General features: G+C 35.2%; 3 protein-coding genes and 1 long non-coding RNA gene across 6 annotated transcripts; 2 read left to right on the forward strand and 2 right to left on the reverse strand.

The window, feature by feature from the left end:
• The first annotated feature begins 1,495 nt into the window (after window positions 1-1,495).
• Window positions 1,496-4,034, forward strand: LOC111778790 (inactive LRR receptor-like serine/threonine-protein kinase BIR2). The gene is made up of 2 exons (XM_023658768.2): window positions 1,496-3,502; window positions 3,768-4,034. Exon 1 carries the CDS (start codon window positions 1,623-1,625, stop codon window positions 3,435-3,437), a length of 1,815 nt encoding a protein of 604 aa, XP_023514536.2. The 5' UTR covers window positions 1,496-1,622; the 3' UTR covers window positions 3,438-3,502; window positions 3,768-4,034.
• Window positions 4,035-7,854: 3,820 nt separating this feature from the next.
• LOC111787975 (uncharacterized) lies at window positions 7,855-11,737 on the reverse strand. 3 transcript variants are annotated; one of them, XR_015422475.1, is made up of 5 exons: window positions 11,579-11,737; window positions 11,092-11,482; window positions 8,800-10,446; window positions 8,541-8,622; window positions 7,855-7,903 (listed from the first exon to the last, which is right to left on the reverse strand). It is a non-coding gene; the product is annotated as an uncharacterized LOC111787975 (long non-coding RNA). The 3 variants fall into 3 exon arrangements; XR_002814077.2 differs by lacking the exon at window positions 7,855-7,903 and having other exon boundaries at window positions 8,541-9,486; window positions 10,025-10,446; XR_015422476.1 differs by lacking the exon at window positions 7,855-7,903 and having other exon boundaries at window positions 8,541-9,048; window positions 9,280-10,446.
• A 315-nt stretch (window positions 11,738-12,052) lies between these two features.
• Window positions 12,053-16,104, forward strand: LOC111779099 (protein ENHANCED DISEASE RESISTANCE 2). The gene is made up of 9 exons (XM_023662797.2): window positions 12,053-12,433; window positions 12,644-12,730; window positions 12,938-13,153; window positions 13,310-13,445; window positions 13,662-13,824; window positions 14,079-14,207; window positions 14,394-14,588; window positions 15,509-15,631; window positions 15,719-16,104. Exons 1-9 carry the CDS (start codon window positions 12,265-12,267, stop codon window positions 15,809-15,811), a joined length of 1,311 nt encoding a protein of 436 aa, XP_023518565.2. The 5' UTR covers window positions 12,053-12,264; the 3' UTR covers window positions 15,812-16,104.
• A 757-nt stretch (window positions 16,105-16,861) lies between these two features.
• LOC111787532 (putative prolyl 4-hydroxylase 7) lies at window positions 16,862-20,451 on the reverse strand. The gene is made up of 7 exons (XM_023667868.2): window positions 20,106-20,451; window positions 19,902-19,988; window positions 18,718-18,775; window positions 18,466-18,628; window positions 18,206-18,381; window positions 18,042-18,102; window positions 16,862-17,364 (listed from the first exon to the last, which is right to left on the reverse strand). Exons 1-7 carry the CDS (start codon window positions 20,198-20,200, stop codon window positions 17,069-17,071), a joined length of 936 nt encoding a protein of 311 aa, XP_023523636.1. The 5' UTR covers window positions 20,201-20,451; the 3' UTR covers window positions 16,862-17,068.
• Between the last annotated feature and the right edge of the window lie 1,894 nt (window positions 20,452-22,345).

Raw genomic sequence — 22,345 nt, forward strand, 5'->3', positions numbered from 1 at the left:
TAATCGTGACTCGGACAAGATTACATTCTCGTCCACGTCCCCAACCAATTCTAATCTTCATTCCACTTAACAATGTAAAATGTAAAGTGGGGTTTGATAGCCTAAAAAAATATTAGGGGATTCAATAAATCTACCCTGGTACTGGAGTAATAAAATTAAAAATAAATAAAAAAACCTAACCTACATTCAAAATTAAATTGCTCACTAATCTATGTAATTACCGTTAATAATTGCTTACAAAATTAATAGCTACTAATTATGCCAACAAAGTATATTTTCTTATTTGGTAACTCAATTATAGGAACGGTGTAATAAAATGTGTTTATATTGAACTTGCATTTGAGTAACATGTTGCTTAAAAGCGCACTTTCTTGTTTGGTAGTTCAATCGCAAGAATTGCATACTCAAACGTGTTTAGTTTTACGCAATCCTATATTGGATAACATTTTAATAATTTTTCTAAGAAGCATATGAGTGAAAACAAAGTATGCTCAAATGAGTCGTATTGATCTGCGGAGATAATCTTCACTCTTAAAAACACTTCGAGATAAATAAGCAAGGTAGTCATGTAGCAACGAATACAGAGGAAAGTTGGAGTCATGAAGTGTCAAATCTAAATTCCAAATCCGAGTGTAGGGTGTTATAGATGACATGTGATTTAGAGACAAACAAAAGTAAAAGCTACTGGACATATAACACTCATGTAAAAGAGGGATACATGAAACTGAGATCACATGCAAATTAGACTAATCATAAAGATACGAGGTTATGGTCAAGAAAATTTAAAATAATTAATAGTTACTGTCAAATACATTTTCATTTTCGATAACTCAATCATATGAACTCTAAAACTAAGGTGTTTGACATAGAGTAATTTTTTGTTGAGTGACCTTTTAAGAATGACTCATGTGAGCGAGAATAAAACATCATAAAAGGACTCGTGTTGATGGGTAGAGAAAAAGTATATTTGATATTTAAAATATTTTTATATTATAGCACCACAGTAATTAAAAAGAAAAGTAATACTAATAATAAAAAAGAGATTTTTTTTTATAGATTTAATTCTCCATTTTTAAACAAGATTAAATGAACGAATAACTAATCTAGCTGGAATAAACTTTTTTTTTTTTTTGGAAAAATAAAATTTTCCCTCCAATTTCGGGATTTTTTTTTTAATAAAAAAAAAATATAATTTAAGGTTTCAGTTTTTTTTCTGTTCCAAAATTGTATTTATGTGGTAGGTTTGTAGTCAAAGGCTTCACAGGATGTCTTTCCCTTCTTATTAACGGAAGACAGTCAAACCTTTTCATTTATTTAGACAACTCCAACTCAACTCCGCCCCCCTTTTTTATTCTCTTTGCTAAATTACCCTCTTTTTCTCTTTATTCCCATTTTACCCCTTCCTCTCAATTTTAATTTTACAGATCTTGGGTGGCATTTTGGGGAAAAGGTTGGTCTTTTTATCTTTAAATTATTGGAGTTTTGATATTTATAAAAAGAAAAAAAAAATGGAAAACTTGAAAGCATTCATGTGAGGAGGAAAGCTCAAAAGGAGACCATCGTTTCCAGGTTTAGGAGCCTCAGCAATCATTTCGGGGGGGCTCTGATTTTTGTTTTTCGCCATGGAAATCTCCTCCAGCTTCCTTCTCTATCATCATCTTCTTCTTCTTCTACTACTATCTGCTTCTCTGTCTTCTTCTGCAGTTCAGGAAGACGACATAAGATGTCTTCGAGGGGTTAAGGATTCGCTCGTTGATCCTCTTGGGAAGCTCAGTTCCTGGGATTTCAAGAACACGTCGGTCGGAAATCTTTGCAATAAATTTGTCGGACTGTCTTGCTGGAACGACCGGGAGAATCGCATTCTGAGCCTTGAACTCAGAGATATGGCGCTCTCTGGTTCCATTTCTGAGGATTTGCAGTACTGTGTGAGCCTGCAGAGACTGGATCTGTCTGGTAATTCCTTTTCCGGCGCGATTCCGCCGCATATTTGTAAGTGGCTTCCGTATTTGGTTAATTTGGATTTGTCCAACAATCAATTTTCCGGCCCTATTCCGGCTGATCTCGCCGGATGTTCTTATCTGAATTCGTTAATGTTGTCTAATAATGCGCTTTCGGGTACGATACCAGTTGAGCTTACGAGTTTGAGTAGGCTTAATAAATTTTCTGTTGCGAACAATCATCTCACTGGTTCGATTCCCGAATCTTTTAATAAATTTGGGAGTGAGGATTTTGATGGGAACAGTGAGTTATGTGGAGGGCCTGTTGGATCGAGCTGTGGTGGGTTGAGCAAGAAAAATCTAGCGATTATTATAGCTGCTGGTGTGTTTGGTGCTGCAGCTTCTCTGTTATTAGGTTTTGGGTTATGGTGGTGGTATCATTCTAGGATGAACATGAAGAAAAGAAGGGGATATAGGGATGGGAATAATGGGGATTGGGCTGATAGATTAAGAGCCTATAAGCTAGTTCAAGTTTCCTTGTTTCAAAAGCCTCTTGTGAAAGTTAAGTTAGCTGATTTGTTAGCTGCTACGAACAATTTCAATGGTGAAAATATAATGGTTTCTTCTAGAACTGGAACTACTTATAGAGCTGCTCTTCCAGATGGCTCTGTGCTTGCTATAAAGCGGCTCAATACCTGCAAGCTTGGTGAGAAGCTGTTTCGGACGGAGATGAACCGGTTAGGATCGTTGAGGCACCCGAATTTGACACCCCTTTTGGGATTCTGTGTTGTGGAAGAGGAAAAGCTTTTGGTTTATAAGTATATGTCTAATGGGACTTTGGCTTCTTTGTTACATGGAAATGGTGAGATATTGGATTGGGCAACTAGGTTTAGGATTGGTTTGGGTGCAGCTAGGGGTCTTGCTTGGCTTCACCATGGATGCCAACCTCCATTCATGCATCAAAACATATGTTCTAGTGTAATTCTTGTGGATGATGAGTATGATGCTAGGATCATGGATTTTGGATTGGCAAGGCTAATGGCTTCGGATTCTCACGACAGTAGTTTCGTTAATGGAGATTTAGGGGAGCTCGGTTACATTGCTCCCGAATATCCCAGCACCATGGTTGCTTCTCTAAAAGGGGATGTTTATGGATTTGGGGTTGTGCTTTTGGAGTTGGTCACTGGCCAAAAACCTCTAGAAGTCACTAAAGCAGAGGAAGGCTACAAGGGTAACTTGGTGGATTGGGTTAATCAGCTAAGTAGTTCGGGTCGAATCAAGGACGTTATCGATAAAAGTCTTTGTGGAAAAGGGAACGACGACGAAATCTTACAACTTCTGAAAATTACAATGAACTGCATTGTTTCTAGGCCCAAGGACAGGTGGTCTATGTATCAGGTTTATCAGTCAATGAAATCAATGGCTAAGGACTACAGTTTCTCTGAACCAGACGATGCGTTCCCACTTTTACTCGGCAAGGGAGATAACGAACCCGTGTAGTTCCAGAAACCGTACGTAGATGCCAACATTATATCGAGGAGGACTTGGGATTTCTTCATCTTCTGGTGAGTTCCACGTTTGTAGCTGACTTGTGTAGGTTCTTGGATTCTTAAGTAATTTATCTATTATCCTTTCTTTATAAGCTTCATTATTGATTCTTGCTATGTGATAAATGACCATCAAACACTCAAAATGTCATTGGTATCAGCTGAGAATAAGAGCATTTTGCTGTCATAGCGTCGACTACCTAGAAATGTCGTTATTTTGTCGATAATGATATCATTATTTCATTTCTATTTGGTATACTCATAGATGTATTATTATATGTAGGTTAAAACTTGTTAGGATGTGTATATCATGAGGCATTGAAAGATAAAAAATGGCGTGTTCTTCTTTCGTCTCACCTGGTGCCACTGTCTACTCGTTTCGATATCGACAAATCTCGAACTGTGCTATTATATTCAGGTTATTCTTGTATAAATGTAGAAGTATGTATATGTAGAAGGTGAAAAATGTGTGTTCTTCACTTTCAGATTCTGAATTTATTTTGAATGATTCTTATTATTGATTTTTAGCAGGATTAATGGTTATTTTCAACCCTGCCTGCTCCCACAATTTATTTATTTATTTATTATTTATTATTTTGTTGCAAGCTGGTCAAAGTCAACACCAGACACATCTAATTGTCTATCCATGACACGCTTTTGAATATTGAAATTTCTTGGTTGACAACTCATTTGAAATACATGTAATTGTATATAAATTCATATATATTATTAATAATTATTATTATTATTGTTAAATTTTTCAAACTAAAATAAACAAATATGAAAGAAACAAAATAGAGTCAAACAAAATTTAAATAAATAATAAATAGATTTAATTCAAAGAAAACTGCGGGAGATTAAACCTATTATTATTATTATTATTATTATTATTATTATTGTTTTGAATTTTCTATTTAAAATCTCTTTATTCAATGGAGAGAGAGAGAGGAGAGAAGAGGCTTTCTTTTCAATTCAATAATTCAAAATTTTATTTATTTTTTTTTTTTAATTTTAAAAAGTGGGTTTCTTTACAATACAATTTCAGGATACATACCATTTTTGCAAAATAATTAATTAATAAATAAACAAACGTATAAAGATTTATAAAAGGTTACCTTTTTTATTTTTTTCCCAAAAAAAAAAAAAGTGACAGTTCAATCTCAAATTTTCTTATTTATTTTATGAAAAATAAAATATTAGGTATTTCTTAGAACAAATTTCAAAATTCAAGAGTGAGGATAATTTAAATAATTTAATAAAAAAAATATTATAAAAAAAGAAAAAGAAAAAGAAAAAAGGAAAATAAAATTTTCTTCGTCTTGGGCATATGGGTTGCTTAGGGGATCCCATTCAATCCTCCTTTATTTCATGCCACTGGGTCCCCAGCTCTTTATTATTATTATTATTATTATTATTATTATTATTTATAATTTTTCTTCTTGTTCTTTCTCTCTTTGTTTTTTAATCATTCAAAAGATTTCCATCTTTTTATTCCCATAATTACTTTGACCAATTCAAACCAAAAAAATAAATTAAATGAAACAAAAGATTTATGGCTTAAATTATATGTCGATTCTTATTCCTCTAACTCATTTTTATTTCTTTCTATGCTATTTTGTTATCATTAGTTGTAACGTCTCAAGATCAAGATTCAGAATTTTAATTCGACACTTGATAGTTTCGACATTTTTTTGAAACATAGTCACGTTATTTACTCATCGCTTCTTAAGAGTGAAAACTAGCCCTACAAACTAGCTTCCAACATATGTTGTTACTCACATACATCATAAGAAAACTTAGAGGGGAGATCACTCAATATAAAATTACTCAAAGTAAAGTACGCTTAACCATAAAGTTTCTATAATCGAACCACGGAAAAGAAGATACATATTGTTGATATAAGTAGTAACTTTCATTTACTTTAATCATTTTATTATCAAGATTGCTCTCAATCGAATTTGGTTTTGGTTCATTCATGTACCTCTTATTTACTCGGATGTCATCTAATCTCTTGACACTTGTAAATTTTGAAGTTAAAAAAAAAAAAAATTGTTTTAAGAAAAATTAGAGTATTTTGTAAAGAAACAAATATATGAGAAAGAACCAAGAAGATGAAGATGAAGCTGTCGTGTTGAGGTAACAGTGACAGAGTCCGGTCGGAGGAGAGCGCCCACAGCCTTTCTTGGGGGCCGCTCCCTTCTTCTTCTTTTCTTTTTCTTTTTCTTTTTCTTTTTCTGTTGCTGTTTTTTTTTTTTTTTTTTTTTTTTTTTTTTTTTTGCATGCATCGTAGAGCACGTCATTGTTCACGAATCTGTCTGAATTTTACACTCTCCCAAACCTTTTGGGTACAATTATCAAAAGTCCAATCTTTCCTCATCCTTCTCCACGTGTTATCTCTCCCATTAATTTTATTTATTTTTTCTAAACATCATAAATATCCCTCAAACTTTAAATATTTTTTGTACTTCCGAAAATCAATTAAATTGTTAAATGATTTGTAAAATCAACTTAATTGTAGCTTAATGTTTTTTTTTTTCTTCTAACTAACCTAAAAATTCCTATTTTAAATTCGAAAGTTACTAAATAATTTATTTTATTTTTTTTTATTTAACAGTTTCGTTTTCAATTATTTTTCCTGATTTGAGATAGAACTACTAGACAAAGTTGTACAAATGGTCCCCCTTTTGTTTCCATCCTATTTTTTAGAACTATTTTTTTCAAGTTCTACTAAAATTTGAAATTAGATTTTAAAAAATATTTTAAAAATGGTACACACCATTCCTTGAAACAATTTTTATATTAAAAAAAGAAAAAGAAAAAGAAAAAAGAGAAGCTATCAAAAGCAATTCCTTAATCCTTTATTATATTCATTTGAAAAATATTCCATCACTTTATTTCACAAATGAGTTAATTAAGATTTACGCGGAATTCCGAGATAAAGGATAAGCAATTAAAGTTGGAGCAGGTTTATAGGCCACTTTTTACTATTTAAATCACCAATTACAAGAATCAATCATTTTCCACTTTTTAAGAATGTGTCGCCTAAAAGCATGGGAAAAAAACAACAAAGATATTAATGGAAAATTCAAGTTATACATATACATGTGAACGACAAGAAACAAAATATAATAACTTCAAATTCCGAGAAAAACAAAAACTTTGCATCTTAGATCGAATAAATGATGACTACTAACAACTGAAAATTTTTCTGGGAAAGTTATCCAAAATCTCTTTACCCCCAAAAACCCACTAAGAACAGTTGCCATGTCAGTGCTTTAGGGGACAAAAGTCTCAATGTAGGATCTATCCTTGATGGAGAGCATAGAAATAAAAATAAAAACCATTTACTTACAGGTAAAAAAAAAAAATTAACTGTTCATTTCTGAGCCTTTTCTGCAGCTGATCTATCTCCTTGATTTGCTTAGGCTCGAACTGGTGGTTGTTTGGAATTCTCCACTCTCCTGAGATTCACATTTTGTGCAAAAAAAGAAAATCATCAGCCCATGTCATAAAGACAGAGAGTATCATGCTGCAATGGTTTGTTGCAAAGAGAAACAATTTTATGTAATCTGTCAAGCTTATGAACTAAAGTGGTCAAGTTCTTGCCCCAATGCCTTCAACAGCTCATAAAAATAAGAGAAAGAGTGATAAAAAAGAACTTTTGTTCTTTTTTCTTTTATGGGGGGAAAGAAGTGAGACTATCTCCAATATCAACACTTCTCAATTGAAATAGTTTGTTGCATCTCTTTAACAAACTCAAGTTGTTAAAACCAAACAATGAAAGAAAAAGAAAAGAAAGCACACTGGTTAGAGGCAGAGCAATACATTATTTTAAAATGATCAAATGGTGGGGGTTTGAATGAATTCTGTTCACAATTTTGTAGTAAACAAGGAAACTAATAACGACAATTGGAAAAGATGAGAGCAATAGAGTAGCAGTTCCTAAATTCACTAATGGTAATAGAACTCTCAGTTCCTTATCTTTCTTCTAATTGAAGTAGGGTGGTCACCCTTCAGACGCGTTAATTTGCCTTTTTTTAGGGACAAAATTCAATGGTCAAATTTTTCTGTCCTCAAGATGACAAAAATTTAAAGAATTCTACACCAAAGCGTCAAAACCCACAAAATTAAGGAGATAAAAAATATAAAAGAAAGGAAGGAGAACAGACGAATAGTTCAGAACATACTTGCAAAGAGCAGAAGAAAAAGAAAATAAGCAAGCATATCTGCAATTTTAATATATTAGATCAAGTAGAATTGCGTACCTGTTATGGATTGGATCAGGTCCATTTGGTACTCTTCTCTTGCTGACAGAATAGGAATCAGAATGCCAATGAAAGACATGCTTCTCGCTTCCAATCACCTTCCACTGCATGTCTGTCGCTCTTCTGGATGCTGGGCTAGCATTATCAATCCCTCCTATGAAAGAAAACCAGATGATACCAAGAAAGAGAAAAACTCCAAACAGAAGCCTAAAAAATCTACAGTTAGGTTCCATTACACCCAAACCTTTTTCCCAAACTCACAGCTTCCAATTGACCAACAATGGTCATCATCCATTCAGAACAGAAACACAGAAATGACTAAAATCAGACATTTTCAGGGCATGGAAGTGAAGATGGATAACTATAGACTAAGAAAGAAGAAAGAAGAGAGATGGAAAACTAATTCGGTTGGTTGAGGTATTGGCGGGTTGTAAGGCTGTTTTGTTTGTATATAAAGACGGTATCAGTGAAACTGTACTTTGTGTTCGCGTGGGAAGAGAGAGAAGGAATCTGATTTAAACGCAGAAAAGTAGTTATTTATGTCACTTTATTGTGGAAGGATGTGTCCATCAGCTCCTTTTTCTTCGCCTTAGTTTCTGCATTTTCCTATAGCTACAAAAGGGGAATTGGGGGATCTCACTATCTCATAAACTCAGAGCACTTAACATCAGGTTCGTAAAGACGAGGCATAGCCAAATCTCCAAATATTAGACTAAAATTTGCGAAGAAGATAAAGTGTTAATCCCAATTAGGCCAAATGTTACATAGTCATCAGAGAAATGATTGCTCACCTGAAGAAAATTGAGGCAGTTGGTTTTGAGTCTGGTAGTTGATCAGCGCCCAATTATTGCAAGGAAACCCTTGATTTTAAACCTTGTTTTGGAAAACAACATACAAGCAATTGCTATCAGAGAACAATGAAAAATGAATACTACCATCTGTTTAGATGCGCTGCTGTCGCAAGCCCACAGTACACAATGAACTAATCTGGCTCAAATCAATTCTGAAGGCAAATCAGAGCAATTCAACTAAGAAACAAGTATCTAATACCAAAGTAGATTGATGCCCTTAAGAACCATTTTCTTTGTAATTTCATGAGGCAGGCAGCTTCGCATGTCTGGTTACAAGAATTCTGATTACTGTAAATTGATTCTGCATTCATGTGAGCAAACGAGGTCCGAGCATGTTTAGGACTCTCTCCCACGTTCATGGATGTGAATATTAGGGCTTCCCAATCCACCGACTCCATCTTAGAATCCTGGAAAATTTTACTCAGTGGTCCTACTAGCAAGTGGCAAACTGAAAAAGAAGAAAATATGATCAAAGAAAATACAGTGGAACTGTTACTGGATCCCAAAAAATGAAGAACAAAACTAAAGGATAATGGAAAGTCGAAGACTATAAGCGAATAAAGTATTGGCATGTTCTCAAATATCTTCTTCTTTCCCTCGGCATGCCATATTGAGTATTACATACGCATGCATATACACATGTTTAGATCCAATTTAATTATGACAGTAGAACTTTCACATTTAGAATTCTGTCCGAAGTAAGCAGGTTGGCATAGGACTTGTTGATCCTAACAGCTTCCTTCATCAATTCCCAATGTTTTTCCTCTATCATAGAAGAGGATAGCAGCACGGTTTATCCGCCATCCCTTCCATTTTCCCCTTTACAAGACTGTATTTTTCCATGATGTCCGTCTCAGTCAGCTTGGCTTCTCTGTTGAACTGCAACCTGCAAGAGGCAAAGTCATATGCCCTGTGCCTATAGACCTACAGTGGAGTCTTAGAGTTAGTCCACTCCACGAACCGCGCCACCCACCCCCCCCCCCCCCCCACATCCACACCATACACAAAATTTTAATAATGATTTTATTGTCAGAAAAAAAGAGTGTCAGCAAAGCTATTCAGGATTCTAATTTGTCTTGCAAAGCAAAGGCAAAAAAAAAAAAAAAAAAAAAAAAAAAAAAAAAAAACAAAGAACTTTTGCAAAATCAAATAAGATATGATAAGATTCTTACTAGTTGAGTACAACAGAAGTTTGGAATAACCAAAGCAGCACAAGAATGACCAAGGTAAACTTGGAGATCAGTAAGTCCATAAAATGCACGATTCTAAACACAGGCATACTGACACTTTAATGCTGGACACAACCAAAAAGATCGATAAAAAAGATATTTGAGTTCCAATACAATCTTCTAAAGTATGTACTACCGCTCACTGGGGAAATAATTAGGTGGTATATTCTCTGCCATGTTTTCTTTAAGGCTTACCATCATGAAGCTTGGATATATATTCTAGAACTAGACAAAGCGCAGGTGGCTGTAGATTCACCCTTGACCAGCAACAGTTAGGAACCCTGTACTTCCAAGATGCCAATACAATCAAGAAAAGTAGTATCAACATCTGGATACTGCAATGCCCAATAACCAACAGAATGGAACGATGGCCAATGCTTCAAAGCATGCAGCACTTTTAAATTCTTTGATGGAAAAGCATGCAGCTGTTTAAAATACACTCGGACCACTTGAACTTAGGCTTGTAGCAACTGTTGCCGAACAATGTCACAAGCTAATTTCAATCGGCGGCTACAGAAACTTCATCAAGTCGTTTTAACCTTTTCTTTTCTTTTTCCTTATCAGCCCACTTGGGTCCATAAATTGCCAAGTGTCCGACCAAACCGCCAGTACGTAGTCTGCAGTTAGACACAAATATATTTGTAACTCAATAGGGAAAGAGATTAAGAGAAAACACATAAATAATTCTCACCGAATGCAGATCGCATGTCCAGACTTCAATAAATACAAAGACAGAAATAATTCAAGTTGATTAAGTTGATGATTAAGTTGGCGCCTATTGAACATGATTAAGTTGATGTAGATGTGACTGGAATAAATCCAAAATGAAATAATTCAATCAACTTACAAAATTAAACTAATACTATAGCTTTCAATTTGTATAATTTGATATTTAAGAGGGATATCTTTAATCCAAATAGAGTATTTGTTCATCTCCAGCCTCGTAAGAAAAGTTCTATTACCAAAAGAGCTTCAATATCAAATTATACAAATATTTCTCTCTCCTTTCCCTTCATTTCGAAATTTGGAAGGAGTAATCTCTATGGCAGAGATAGATATCCCCTCTGAAGGATGGCCTCTCTACCTCGGAAGATATACAGTGGATAGTAGAGCCCAGAGCCAGGGAATGATTGACACTTCTGAGGATAGAATTAATTGAAATTTGATATCAATGTAACGCTATCACAACTTAAGGCTACGCAATCTTTCTCCCAGCACAAAGCACTAAACAAAATGGAAAAAAGAACAAAACTCGTAAGTACCTTATGTGTCTGCCGTTGAGGTTTAAGATTCTCAGCTGGAATATGCTTGCCTTATACCGATTTCGCACTTCAAGGAAACTTAACGATCAGAGAGATTAAAAGAGCAACTCGAACGAAGAAAATTAAGCATTATACCAAATATCCAAACGCTCAATACCATAGCCAAGATAACGAAATTGCACAATTCAAACAGACAAGAATAATACAAACTATTCATGTTTGATGTTTGAAAGGAAATGAAATAAAACAACCATCAGAGAGAGAGAGAGAGAGAGAGAGAGAGAGAGAGAGAGCCAACATTAGTAGAAGGTTCAGCAAAAACTCATCAGGATCAATTCCACGCAGCTCCAACAACTTTTTCCTTCGCTCCGTCTCCGTATCATTCCAGATTCTGAAAATAGAGAATCGAAAGTTTGATAACAGCATAATATATGATACAATAAAATCGTCTTTCCATTTCTCCAACACAACAACAACAGGAACTCACTCTACAAGCAAACGATAATAGAGGAGTGCTCGATCTGTAACACAATTTGATGAGTCGAAGATTCAGAAAAAACAAGCTAACATCCGATGTTAGCACTTGCTCCCAACGAAGAAAAAACCGGGAAGGACCTCTCGGATGGCTCAATAAAATTTGGAGGGAAAAATATCCGTCCAGGCGTAACTACATAAATGGGCCAGGCCCAATAACTTGGGCTTATAGTATCGTAGCCCAATAATTAAATTCGGGCCATTTATTAATTGGAATTTTAATAGTTTGTTGGACATAAAAAGATTATTTGATAATTAAAATATAAATGGATCATAAAAGAGGGTTATTAATTAAAAGATAAATGAAAAAAACGCAGGTGTTCGGACAAAGTCGCGGGAGCAAGAGATGACACGTGGCGGGAATGGTTCTCAGCGTTTGAACGAATGAGGACCGTCGGATGACAATCAAGTAGGAAGAGGAATGCAATGCAACCGTGATGAATATTAATTGTGCAAACAAGGAGAGCTTTGGATTGCGTACGCGATTCGTCGACATCGCTTAGCTCCGATTCCGATTACGAATCCACATTAGAACCCTCAAACTCACACAACCTGCATTGCGATTCTCTCAACCTTTTCCGTCCGATCTGTGCATCTCGGCTCCGCCACGGGGAGGAGGAGCCTACCGGCCACCGGAAAATGGGACTCTGCGGCTCCAGGCCGGTGGGTTGTGTCGGAGGAAGACTGGTTCCGGCGGGAAAAAGGAATCGGAGGCGGAGACGAAGAAGTATCAAGCGCCGAACATCATCCCTAAAGCTCGATTCGTCTTCTGTGCATAATCGGCCTCAGTCTACCCCTACATGTGCAGGTTCCTACATGCACTTTCCCTTTTGTCTACTTTTTAGCTTTCTTTGTCTCTACCTTTATTTTTCTGATCTTGAATTCTTCTGATGGTTGGCGATTAGATTTGGTGCATGTTCTTCAGCAGTTCGTCACATATCAGCTACATTATCTGATAATAATAATAATTTCGTTTCTGGGGAATCTAATTGATTCGTTTTCCCGTTATTTGATCTAGGTAGAGGAAGTGTCGATGCGGCATGGTTTGATTCTACTTCAGTCCTTGATTCGGAATTCGATGACGAGTTTTATAGCTTTCGTGATGGTAGGTCTCTATAGTCATCTTCATTAATATCGACTTAACGATGGATACTTCTTTTTTTTCTTTTTTTAAATAGCTCTGAGTTCGCACCCAGATTAAATATTTCGTCACCAAAGCATCGAAACACTAAGGAACATAATAAAAATGCTGCGGCAATTCTTGCTAAAAGATCTAGTTATTGCAGAAATGATTTGACCCCCATTTTTGTAGATGAGGTTTCCACAGAAAGTGAAAATGGAAAAGGAAGTGAAGCGGTTGAGTTGAACAACTGCGGGCTTCTTCCAAATACTTGTTTGCCATACCTTGCTGCTGGACCCTCAGTTGAAAAAAAGAGACAAATCAACCAAGGAGCCCCAAATTTAAGGAGAAAAGCATCTTCAAAACTCTCATTTAAGTTGAAGGAAGGACACAATGATCCAACGACATGTGAGTGCTTTCACTAATCTCTTCACGTTCGTAGTTTTCTTCTTGTGCTGATGTGCATTCCCAAATGTATACTTGTATGAGTATTGGAATTTCTACTGCTAAAATTGGAGACTAGCGAGCCTTGTTTAAATTACATGTCTTAATTTTTTGGGCCAGTTTCACCAAGGGCGCCTTTGCAAAGACCAATAGCAGGCACTTCAGTTCCACACTGCCCATTAGAGAAGAGAATGCCCAATTGTTGGTCACCTATTGACCCCAGTGTGTTTAAAGTCCGAGGGAAGAACTATTTTAGGTGAGTCCATTATGTTGTAGCTATTTCCATGTCTGGTTCTTTTCCTTTGTTTTCTTTAATTTCACATGTATTTTAATTATATTCTATTGATATCATAAGCATGTACAAAAGTGAGGAGTCCATGTTCAATTTTTTCTTGTTCCCTTCTTTTTTTTTTTTTTTTTTCCTCCATTGGAGTCAGCTTACCTGTGAATCCACTAAATTTTCTCTCGACAGAGATAAGAAGAAAGAGTTTGCTCGAAATTGTGCTGCATATTATCCCATTGGAGCTGATGTCTTCTTGTCTCAGAGAAAGATTGATCATATTGCCCGTTTTGTGGAACTTCCTGCCATAAATCCAGCTGGAGATGTCCCTTCTATTCTTGTAGTAAATGTTCAGGTGTCTATATTTTCGTTCTGCATTCCTTTCCTTGTCCCAGTTTTGGTGTTTTGTGTAAAATCTCTTCCATGCTAGAGAGCATTTCATCAGTAATTTTGTCTCGGCATTAACTAAGTACCTGATAGCTATTAATAATTATAAATGTTAAGCCTATAGCTATATTCCTCATATCATGTATATATGTTAGGAGATAGTTTCTGTTTGTTAAACTCCTTGGGCACGCTGAAATTATAGTTAGTTATTGGATGTATTAGGTACCACTGTACCCTGCTACAATCTTTCAAGGAGAAAATGATGGGGAAGGCATGAGTGTGGTTATGTACTTTAAGCTATCTGAGAGTTATTCGAAGGAACTTCCAAGTTCTTTCCAAGAACATTTTACTGTAAGTTGTCTTAAACTGTATGCTTGTAGTTTTCTCTTATATTTTCTATGTACCTATACATTTCCTGGATCTTGTCCTACAATTTTTTTTTCAGAGAATTTAATCCATTCAACCTTCATGTTCTCGTATTGGAAAAATAACTTTTAAAGAAATTATATAATATAATTGGGTTGTTTTCCTCGACAGAAATTAATTAATGACGAAGTCGAAAGGGTTAGAGGTTTCCCTCTGGATAGCATTGTACCGCTCAGAGAAAGATTGAAAATTATTGGCCGAGCGGCAAATGTGGACGACCTTCATTTGAGTGCAGCTGAAAGAAAGCTTATGAATGCGTACAACGAAAAACCTGTCCTCTCACGACCTCAACATGAATTTTACTTGGTAAGCATTGCTTTGATCTATGAACATGTTATGTACATGGTTGTTGCTGCAGTATATGACATTTTAGTTTTACACGGTTGGCTGTGATGATGTGTGTCTTTTATATCACTAACTGCTAATTTTTCGTCCCTTGCTACAAATTATTTGTTTTCAGCTGGAAAAAGAAAAACTTCGCTTTGTTTTCTATATAGTTGGCACTAGTGCCATAGATAACCTTTTAGCATTACTAGTTAGGATGATAATTAAAACCAACAGGCACCTCTCAGGGCAGTTCGAGTACGTATCTGGATAACTTCAAGTGCTCGTACCTTTTTACCGTCAGATTATTTGTTTTTGAATGGAAAAAGAAACTTGGAATTTTGTGCTAGGGTGGGGATAAGAGTTGCTTCATTTTGTTGTTACGCTGATCTAGACATCACAATATATTTCTTATGATTAGAATAGATCATTGAGACGAAAGGAACCATAGGGAAGTCTTTTATACGTCTTTTCTATTAGGAAAAATAAAACAAAATTGTTTTTTATACGTCTTTTTATTTGCATGTTTTTCTTATTATGTCTTGTTTAGTGTTTGTTTGAATGCTGAATCCGCGCAGGAAAGTTTCACTTTTGTATTAATTGGCTGCCAAAGTTATCTTTTTGAATGAAAAGACTAATTCAATGAAAAATAACAGTAATTCTTTTCGGGTTTAGCTTGGAACAATTAAAGTTCCTTTCTGGATTGGCAAGTCATGATAATTTAATAAGAGTTCCGCACGAAATTCAAGTCTCCCTTTATGTTACAATCTTTACAAATGAAAAGACTTTCTCATTCTACTTTCTTTCTAGAAAAGGTTCCGTCTCCCAGTAAACAAGAACTGGTCCCAATGAGATATATTCATAATTCATTCAGAATCATATTCTTGTTTCAAATTCTGCAGGGGGAGAAATACTTCGAAATCGATTTGGACATGCACAGATTTAGCTACATCTCAAGAAAAGGTTTTGAATCCTTTATTGACAGATTGAAGCTATGTATCTTGGATTTTGGCTTGACAATTCAGGTAACAAACAATGTTTCATCATTTCTCTTACAGTTCATAGGATCATATGCCTTAACTATTTGCTAATGTGGTATTGTAATTCAATAGGGAAACAAGGCAGAAGACTTGCCAGAACACATGTTATGTTGTATTCGACTGAACGAAATCGACTACTCCACTTATAAATCACTGGGTATTTAAAGTGCATAATCATCAACTGTTTGTGATGTCTGGGAGGGAAACTCAGAAATAAACGCAGTGCTGTTCAGTAAATAGAAGATTAGCAAAGCAAATCAACAACAGAAACAAAAAGTGTAACCCATTTTGGCATAATGTATTCCGTTATATATATTATATATATATATATATATCTATATATATATATGCAGTTTGTAGTTGTAGTTCTTGTACAATCATTCTTTCGTTCCTGATAATTCTGTAAAAGATAGATTATTCTGAAATACAGATTTTGATGAATGCCAAAATTCTGTTTACTGTACAAAATTCATACTTTCATTTTCATTGATTATTTTCATAAACTTGCATACATATATATGAGCACTAAGATTAATTAATAAAATAATGTTTTCAGATCAAGGTTAAAACTATCTTCTCAATTTGATATAATTAAGCAACTTGGATTTGATTATAACAATTTTATAATTTGAGGGTCTAGTTGAAATAATAAAATAAAAAAAGAATTTTCTGGACTTTATGGAGAATATTCTGGACGCAATTTCAAGGAAGAAGCATCTTCACCAACCTTTGTTGCTTCTGACCATCATATTCATTTAATTAAAATGGCTGTATTATTTGCCAAATTATGTACAAAAAGAACAAACAAATTTTTGTTCAACAGTCTTATCGACTATTCTATTCAACTAATATGAAGGCATCTGCCAAATTGGATGAATTCAAATTTGGTGAAATAAATGCCACCGACACCATTGAAGTCAAAAGTTGCAGCTCAATGAACTGAAATTCCGAGCAACTACCTAAAAGATAAATGCTTCACCATCCTTTGCACTCAAGATGGCCTTGCCATCTTCAATGCTTAAATAATGGTGATGTATTTTCACCATTTATGTAGATGTCCACACGATGAGGTAGGGACGGAAAAGTCCTCCTCGTACGTGTCTCCATTCCCATCTAATATACCCTTATCTTTACCTTTTAGTTCATTTTTTATCATTGATCCTGTTCAGTTAACAAAGATTCAATGTATGCGGGTCTCATAAAAACCAACTTCAATGGTTAAATAAGCATCTCAGATGAATTGAAATTTATATCGTTGGAGTGAAGCAAAAGATACAATTTATGGAAACAGATATAATATCCATTTGACCACCCACCTTATTTGTATAACGGAACAGAAGCAAAGCTATATCTAGTTAGTGTCGAATGTTATATACATGATAACCATGACAGAATGGAGACTTGGTTGTTGTAGTTTGTAGTTTAGCAGGCTTGGCAACTCTTCCTACAGTATCCTGAAGCAGTTTCAGAGCCCAGCATGTACCTGGGGTTGTTTTTGCACTCACCGTTTTCGGCCCACAAAGGGCAATTTTCGTTGAAGTCCATGCAGCCCTTGTTTGGGAGAATTGGGTTATCAAAGGATCTGACGTGAATCCATTTGGTTGCACTCCATTTCTCACCCTCAATTACAGGGCAGCTACCGTGCATGCTTCTCGGATTTGTGGTTCCATCCACATTGAGGCTGAAGAACAGCAATGCATCACCCTTCTGCGGTTTAACTGCAACAACCATCACCCCCAAGCTTTAGAACACATGGACACCAGAAATAGAATACAACTTCATAATGAAAAATTGTGTCTTTTCTTTAGAACACATTGAATTCTTGGCTAAATCCAATAAACAAAAATGAGTTGAAATTAAAAAAAAATAAATTCAGCTTCAATTTAGAAAACATTGGTAAAAAATGATGTTAAAAAAAATTGATATGGTTTGATTTGAGTTGGATTGAATTTAAATAAATAAAATTATATGGATTAGGTTGAATTAGATATTTCTATTTATTTAAATTTTATTTAATTCTATAATTTTTTTAAAAGAAAATTCTAACAAAAAAAAAAACTGTTTTTTTAGTATTTTTAATGCAAAATGTCAACCAATTATAAATTTTAATTCAATATAAACTAATTTTTTTAATAAAGAAATTGAATAAACGACAGGAACTAACTCAAACTAATCAAATTCAAATATTTTAATTGTATACAGCTAGTAGATCTTGTTCTCTTTGAATTATCTCTTCCCAATTTTCGTTCAAGTTGTTAAAACAGCCCAAATATACCCCTAATCGATATTGTCCTTTTTGAACTATCACTTTCGAGTTTCTCTCAAATTTTTAAAACACATCTAGGAAGTTTAACTAAGAGTTGATGGGATTAAAAAAGAAAATTACAAATAGTACCTGCATAACCCATTCGAGCACAATCAGACCAGCTATCATCCTTTTCTTGAGACTCCTTAAACTGCATAAACACAGAGGAACAACGCATGCCTATTAATTTTCAGAGAGATAAAGAAGAGAGACGCTGCAGAGGCAGTGGCATATATATATATATATATATATACCTCTGAATGTGGAAACACGGTCTCTCCACCCTTCTCAACATTGGATAAATACATCAAAACTGTGGCTACTCGGTGGCCACCCAACTCCTTATTCACCTCGTCCACAAAAAAATCAAAATGCGGTTCATACTTCTCACCATTCTCATAGTGCAGAATTTGAATTGGCTCTCCATTTTCTGAATTTTACCAACAGTTTCAACAAACAAAGCTAACTTTCATAACCAGAATATACATATAACATATAACATATACATATATACCTAGTGGAAGGAATGTCCATGCCGCAATTCTGGCTTCAATGGCAGCAATTATTTCATCCTGCCCCTTCAGCACGAACGTGCCGGAGCTCGTCCGGACTTTACTACTTACTCTCTTACCGGACTTATTATCTGCTACCATCGACCTCTCTAACCTTCCCCTTGACTATTCCCAAAAAATGATACAGTCAAACAAACATTTTACAGTTACCACGCGGTTGAATTCAAATCTAAATTATTCCCTTATTCACTCACCAGATTGATTAGGTGATCGCATTCCTTATCAGATAGAAATCCCTTATATAATAATGCCCTGTAATTTGCACAAACACATCCCCAGTAAAAAAAACTAAAGCCACTAAAATGTGGTTTGGGTATGTAACTGTATAAGCCTACAGCTATAATAGATATCGTTAACTTTGGCTGGTTATGTATAGTTATTGTTAACTTTGGCTGGTTATGTATAGTTGTCAACTTCACCGTTTTAAAATATGTGTTTGCTAGGAAAAGGTTTCCACGGATTTAAGAAATGTTTCGTTCCCCTCTCCAACTCACCGGTGTTTGGCTCTAATACTATTTGCAACCGTCCAAACTCATAGCTAATAGATATTGTTAGCTTTTGCTCGTTACGTATTGCCGTCAGCTTTACCGTTTTGAAACGCGTTTGCTAGGGAGAGGTTTTCACACTCTCTTTAAGAAATGTTTTGTTCCCCTCTCCAACCGGTTGAAGGGTCACTAGTAGATATATGATGTGTTGAAGGGTCGCTAGTAGATACATGTATAAATAGATACATGTGTTAATATATATATATATATATATATATATATATATATATATATATATATGTTTGTTGGCATTGGTGGAAGGCATAGAAAATCAAACCAAGCATTTCTTAGTAGTTGTTCAAAGTTCTTTTCTCTCAAAGAATTCTACCAAATTTATCTGTTGTCACCAACACAACCGACGTGGGATCTCACAATCCGATTCCTTGGGGGCCAACGTCTAGCTGACACACTGACTCAGTATCTAGCTAACCGACATGGGATCTCACAATCCGATTCCTTAGGGGCCAACGTCTAGCTGACACACTGACTCGGTATCTAGCTTTTATACCATTTCTAACCGCTCAAACTCACACCTAACAGATGTTGTTCGCTTTGGCTAGTTATCTATTATCGTTAGTCTCACGGTTTTAAAACGCGTCAACTAGTGAGAGGTTTCCACACCTTTTAAGGAATGCTTCATTCCGCTCTCTAACCGATGTGGTATCTCATAATACACTCCCTTTGAGAGCCACCGTTTAGTGTTTGGCTCCGATATCATTTGTAACAGTCAAACACATAGTTAACCAATGTTACATATTGGCGTGAGCCTCACTATTTGATTAGAGAGAGGTTTGAGAGTATATGAGAAGCGAATTGTGAGAAAGAGAGATGACCTAGGTTGCCAGGAGAGCTGAGTGACTCGAGTTGGATCGAAAATCAGCGGAGATGAACTCCCCTTCAACCGAAGTGCAGATCCGCCTCTGAAATTAGAAGAAAAAAACACGAAAAATCAAAATCCAAAGGCATGCGTAAGCGGAATCATGAAAACAAACCGAAGAGTAAGAAGAAGAAGAAGAAGAAGAGGAAAAGGATCATACAGTTTGTTGTGCGTAAGCGATTGGGGCAAGCGAGCTAAGGCAGTGAAGACGAACAGATAGCAAAGGGAAAATGTGAGGAACCAACGGGAATCCATCACCCAAATTCAAGCACCGAACACTTCTTTGGTTGGTGTCGGAGAAACGGATTTGAAATTTATTACACAATTTCAACTGTGAAGACCATGAATGAGGATGAGAATCGGTGGGCTGTTTTTGAGAACGGTTTCAAACTTGGAAATTGTACCAATGAAACAGCAAATATAGGAACGATTTTGAATATTGCAGAAACGGAGGATTTTGATTATGCAATTTTCATAAAACGCTAAACTTCTTACTAAATATACAATTATGCCTTTATAGTTAATTTAAGACATTTTTATAATAAATAATTCCATCTCTCTCTCATATTCATCCAGGAAATTGATATTTGCATGAAATTGTAGCTTGCATGGTTGAAATCATAAGATTCCTTTTTTTAAAAATATATATATATATATTTCCTACTTTAATTCAATAATTCAAACCATTATTTTTTTCTTCTGGATTTGAATTAAGTTGAATAATGGTTATTCGTAGAGGTGTTCTTATGATCAAAAAAATTCGACCAACCCAAATTATTCGACTCAAACCATAGAGATTGGGTTAGGTTGGATTTTTTTTCGGTTTGAGTTGAATTGAATTTCTAAAAAACCAAAATCCAAGTCGGTTCGTGGATAAATTTTTTTACAAAAATAAGGTTACAATCATATTTTATTTTTTAAGATTACTATGAAATTAAAAATATTCGACATTTGTAAGTAATGTTTGTGATCGCTATACGTTTTGTAAATGATATTTGTGTTTTATGAGAATTTAGTTATTAAGGTAATGTATTCGTAGATAAGTAAAAAAAAATAATAATATGGTATCCTAACCTAAAAAAAATGATTGATTGTGTCCGAGTTGGTCTAAAAGATTTCCTCAATCCAACAGATTCTGATACCATTATGGTGAGATCTCAAGTTAGTTTGAAAAGAGAACAAAATATTTTTTTTATAAGGTGTGGAAAGTCTCGCTCTAAAAAGCACGTTTTAAAATTGTAAAACTGATAACGATACGTAACGAGTAAAAGTGGACAATATTTATTAGTAGTGGCCATGGTTTGTTACAGTGGTATCATAGTCAATCATCAAGTGATGTGCTAACGAGAAAACCCTAAAATTGATAATAACCAATAGCGGTGGCCACCTACCTAGATAAACTCGTGTCATGCAATGTCCCTATAAGAAGAGTTGGTAACACAAGCTACCTTGAATACTCAAAATTTTGAAGAAAAAAAAAATTATTAGGTTTTGGTGCCCTATGAACATTAACGTCAATTTATACCACTCTATCACATAGATGCAATTGGTTCGCTATGAACAATAAATAAGCTAAAGTCAAATCTAATAGGATGTTAATTTAATGTTAATAAATGAACAATTACTCACCATTCCCACCTATTCTTTTCTAATAATATCTAACAAATACTTCCTTGATGCTAAAAGTGAAGACTATTTCTACGAATCATAACATGGTAACGATACAGGTCAGGGCTGGTAGATATTGTCATTTTTGGACTTTCACTTTCGGGCTTCCTGTTTAGGCTTTAAAACGCGTCTACTAGTTAAAGGTTTCAACACCGGTGATTTGTTCTTCTCCCTAACCAATGTGGGACATCACAATCCACCCTCATTCAGGGTCCAGCGTCCTCGCTGGTAAGGTTTCCACACCGGTGATTTGTTCTTCTCCCTAACCAATGTGGAACATCACAATCCACCCTCATTCAGGGCCCAGTGTCCTCGCTGGTACTCGTTCCTTTCTCCAATCGATGTGGGACCACCACCAAATCCACCCCCCTTGGGGAACAACGAGAAGGTTGGCATATCGTTCGGTGTCTAGCTCTGATACCATTTGTAACGACCCAGATCCACCGCTAGCAGATATTGTCCCTTTTAGGCTTTCCCTTTCGGACTTCCCCTCAAGGCTTTAAAACACGTCTACTAGGTGAAGTTTCCACGTGATTTGTTCTCCTCCCCCAACTAATGTGGGACATCACAAACATGTTTTGTCTTCATTCACATCCATTTTAGGAAAATTCTTAGACAGTTACCTAACATACAATTGTTTCAAGTAAAACATGTTTAACCATGATTGAGTCACAAAAAAGGAAGGTGCATCTCGTTAGTATAAGTATTGAGTTTTAATTCTTTCAAGTTTTT

Source organism: Cucurbita pepo, chromosome 1, assembly GCF_057944985.1.
Source record: "Cucurbita pepo subsp. pepo isolate OVF chromosome 1, ASM5794498v1, whole genome shotgun sequence".
Lineage (NCBI taxonomy): Eukaryota > Viridiplantae > Streptophyta > Magnoliopsida > Cucurbitales > Cucurbitaceae > Cucurbita > Cucurbita pepo.